Source organism: Hylaeus volcanicus, chromosome 7 (genome assembly GCF_026283585.1).
Source record: "Hylaeus volcanicus isolate JK05 chromosome 7, UHH_iyHylVolc1.0_haploid, whole genome shotgun sequence".
In the NCBI taxonomy this organism is placed as follows: domain Eukaryota; kingdom Metazoa; phylum Arthropoda; class Insecta; order Hymenoptera; family Colletidae; genus Hylaeus; species Hylaeus volcanicus.
In genome coordinates, this window is record NC_071982.1 from 6,858,829 (window position 1) to 6,862,839 (window position 4,011).

Sequence of the window (4,011 nt, forward strand, 5' to 3'; positions counted from 1 at the left end):
GACACAGGAGTACCAACATCAGTATTCTCGCGAGTTCGATTTTTCAGAGTTCTTGGATACGAATGCAACGATATTTTAATTTTATTTTTTTTTTACGAATATTGTGCACACACACACACACATACACGCACACACACACCATCGAGAACGAAGATTCTCAACCCGAGGGACAGAGGTATCGACACCGATATCGCGAGTTTTCCGTACCGTTCCAAGATCGATTATATGGGAAACTCAAAGCCGGAATCAGCCACGGTGGGAAGCAGCAAGTTTCGAGCCGGGAAAATCTCTTTCTTTTCTTTTCTTTTCGTGTCTCTGTCATCGACAAGGTTCAAGCACGCAAACACTTCGCCTCTCCACTTCGTTCTGAACAATTTTGCAGGAGAAAAGGGAGGCGTGTCGCACGGGACACTGTCAAACATTTACCGCTAAAGCTAATATTTACTTTAACGAGGAGGAAAAAAGAACCGTGAAGAACGGGGGGGAGGAACCGGGAATGAGACGATCCAGGCGGCCGAGAATCTTGGAACGATAACCAAGAGGAGTGGGAGATGGGGGGGAGGGGGAGGGGGAGAGGGACTCAGATGAACTAATACGCACGATTCTCGTTTCTGTGGGGTCACCGAGTCCTGGAATCGTCGTCGTAACACCTTTGGCGACCATTTCAAACCTGGATCTACGTATTACTGCTCAGGGGCTGCTCACTCGATGCTTTTAGATAGGAACGAATTTAGTCAGCCTGCAGGACTGTTCGATATTAACATAAGAGTATGAGTTTAAACAGTTTCCAGACTTTTATAGTTGTTTCTTATTATCACAATGATTACAAGAACGACCAAATTTATATTTCTGCAAGTAATTATCGTTATTAACTCGAAGCTTCTAGTCCTGCAGGCTTCGCATAAGATTCGCGATGGCGAGGGGGCCTAAGTGAACTACCTGTGGCCTCAGGCCAACTAAGTGGCTCGTTCTCAGTCTTCGAAAGGTCCTGTGGTAGCGTTTCGTGCCGTACGAAAATAAAGTCGTCGAAGGTGAGTTTACGCGCGGGAATCGCTCGATTGTTTAAGGTCGCGTCAATGCCGTCCCCTTCAACGCCCCCTTGAAACCTCGGACACCCTTAATTTGTACTTTATAGTTTATACGTGAGGATACCTAGTCGCCGCGACGGGAAGGCTCGTGCAACGCGTTCCTAGAGTCGTAATATACGGGTTGTCCCGGAGTTGGTGTAAGAACTGATGGGTAGCTGAGACGATTCTGAATAACATTTTCCTTTGCGAAAATGTCGGATCGTGCTTCGTTTTTGAATTATTGAGGAAAAACCATGGACCAATCACAGCGCGCGCTCAGCCGCGAGAGGAGGGCCCGGTGGCTGGCCCGAGCGTCCTGATTCGAGCATCCTAGCTTGAGCCAACCTCTCGCGACTGAGCGCGCGTCACTCGGGCGCTGCGATTGGTCGGTGGTTTTTCGTCAATAATTCAAAAACGAAGCACCGTCCGGCATTTTCGCAAAGGAAAATGTTGTCCAGAATCGTCTCAGCTATCCCCTATTTCCGGTTCTCACAGCAATTCTAGGGTACCCTCTATATTTTGTTCAGCGTTTTAAATAGATACGTCTGCGTGTACCATTTATTCGTATCAAGTAAGAGCGAGTGTAATTTTGAAAGTAAGTTCGAATCGAGTCTTTTTAGATAGAAGGTAACTCGTCCATGAGTCTCAGACAACGAGGAAACTGGTCGTCCAGTTTCCGATTTAATCCTAAGTCTACTTTTGATAAAAAAATTGACTGATTGTCACACTTTTGAGTTATTTCTCTTTCGTACCGGAGGACCTATGGATCTCGAGCTTCCTAGACTGCACCCCAGGGATCTTATATTCAAATTTAGTTTAGAAGTGCTCGGTGAAATGATAAGTACCAATTGCAACAGGTAGTTCTGGACCTGCTAAGGTATCAACTAGTGCCGAACACCATCCGCCAAGCCTGATAGGCCACCAAAGTGAAAATTATTAATTGCTACAACTAGTCTTGAACCTCCTAAGCTACCAGGTACTGCTGACAACTTGACGATAAAACTATTTCAATCCCGAACTCACTTCCCTAACCCGAACAACTTCATGAGGTCTAGCAGACGAACTAATTCACCCAAGTGTCCTCTATCTTAAACCTCTGTCCTATCAGGGTCACCCAAGGTCATCCAAGGTCCTCCAACAGTCATTTCGAGTCACCTTCGCAATATGAATCCACGCAGGATCGTGCCAAGTGTTTAGCCGCTTCAGCCTCGAGTCGCAGCCGCCATTTTGCTGGCAGGAATTGATTCTGGTTTTAACCGTCAGGAACGCGTTGACACGAGCTCGCATCGGAATCCGCACCCTTCGGAGAATCGAGCACGGATTGGCCGCTATTAGGCTGAAGTGCTGCTCAAGAGACGATTCATCTTTACATTCCCCTGAGTTTGGTTTCAACGTGAACATTTCTCTCTCTCTCTCTCTCTCTCACACACACTCTCTCTCTCTCGCTCTCTTTCTTTCTAGCTATCTCTCCTCTATGTATTTATGGGAGAGAGGGAAAACTCTCTGCAAAATAGACGATGCGGGAGAAAGGGGAAAATGCGAGCAGGGTGTTCGTCTTCTCATCAGCCAATGCTGTCCTTGCAAGCCGTTGCCGCGGGGAGGAGACGAGGAAGGGAGATACGCCTGATTTGGAAACCTCCTTTTTACTTGGGGAGAACCAGGTCGCTTGAATTTGTCTCGAATGTGAGAAATTTGGAGCTCGAGGTGTAAGCCTCGTTATCCGATTTGTCCATGTCGAATACAAAAGTAAAATTTTCATCCAATTCCGAATTCTCAAATTCTAAAAGTATCTTCAAAAATATCTCCAATGTTTGAATTCTTTCCTCTTGAAAAGTGTAACGACCTAGCCCAGACTTATCCTAGACATTCTAAAAATCCGAAAGTATTCGATGAAACAGGAGTTCTTTTGAAGTTAAAAATACAAAAATTAATAATTATGAAAATGCTTTCCCTTTGGTTCGTCTCGTTGCATCCGTTGCTTGCAAGAAAAATGCTCGCTAACGATAAAACGAAAACCCTCCGTATGTGTTCGAGTACACGTGTATGTGTGTACGTGTGTCCATGTATCTCTGTATGCGTGTGTCTCTCTTTCTCTCTCTGTGTGTGTGTCTGTGTGTGTACGCGTACACATACACGGGAATATATCATATATTATATTTGTATTTATATTTATAGGTTGTATTTATATATAGGTGAATGTATAAAGAAGTAAACTCGTCAGACTTATGATCTTATGCATAGGTCAGAGGTTCATCGTCAACAAAGGAATTAGCGTCCTCTTGCCCATCGCAAAATGGCATCTGCCAATATGTCAAGGTGAGCTTTCGTCTGAAACAAAGAGAAACAACATTTTCTCGTGCGTGGTCGCTGCAGCCAAATCAGTCGCGACGTGACCCGAGCGCCGAGCCGAACTGACCCGAGCCGCCTAAAGCCACAATTCCACTTATCGTTATTTTAAAGGAATACGTGACTTTGACAGTGTATTTCACGTGTCACGCTTTACGTTTCATTCAACTGTACTCTCTTCTGTAAAATGAAAATCCACAAATTATTTGAAAAGAAAAGGATTCGCCGTGATTTGTTACCAGATATAAATACATCGATCCTGCCGCTGTTGTAATTGTTTCAGCGGTAAAATTTTGAGCGGTGCGGATATTTCGATGACTGACGGTGGGTTGCGTTCGAAATAAAGATTAATCTCTGTTCCTGTTGTTGCAAACGTTTGATACCATCGCAATAAACCGACGCGCACGATGCATTTCGAATGGAATAAAAGTCACCATCTGTGACCTCAACCTTCTATCGAACACTCGCGTATACATCGCGTTTATATGCTAAATGCATTGGAAATATAAATGCCCCGAGTTGAAAATTTCCATTTCACAAGTGGGAGTGGAGCATTAGGTGCCTCTGCTCGATAACCGAAGCACTCTGTGCATTTATA

The 4,011-nt window shown here is 44.8% G+C and overlaps 1 protein-coding gene across 2 annotated transcripts in view; it reads right to left on the minus strand.

Moving 5' to 3' along the window:
• Positions 1-97: 97 nt before the first annotated feature.
• The window catches only part of LOC128879710 (uncharacterized), an 18,317-nt gene continuing 14,403 nt past the window's right edge, over positions 98-4,011 (minus strand). For both annotated transcript variants that reach the window (XM_054129111.1, XM_054129110.1), the window contains one exon: positions 98-3,395. In XM_054129111.1, the coding sequence (XP_053985086.1) occupies positions 3,336-3,395 (60 nt within the window). In that variant the 3' untranslated portion in view covers positions 98-3,335. The remainder of the gene's footprint in view (positions 3,396-4,011) is intronic.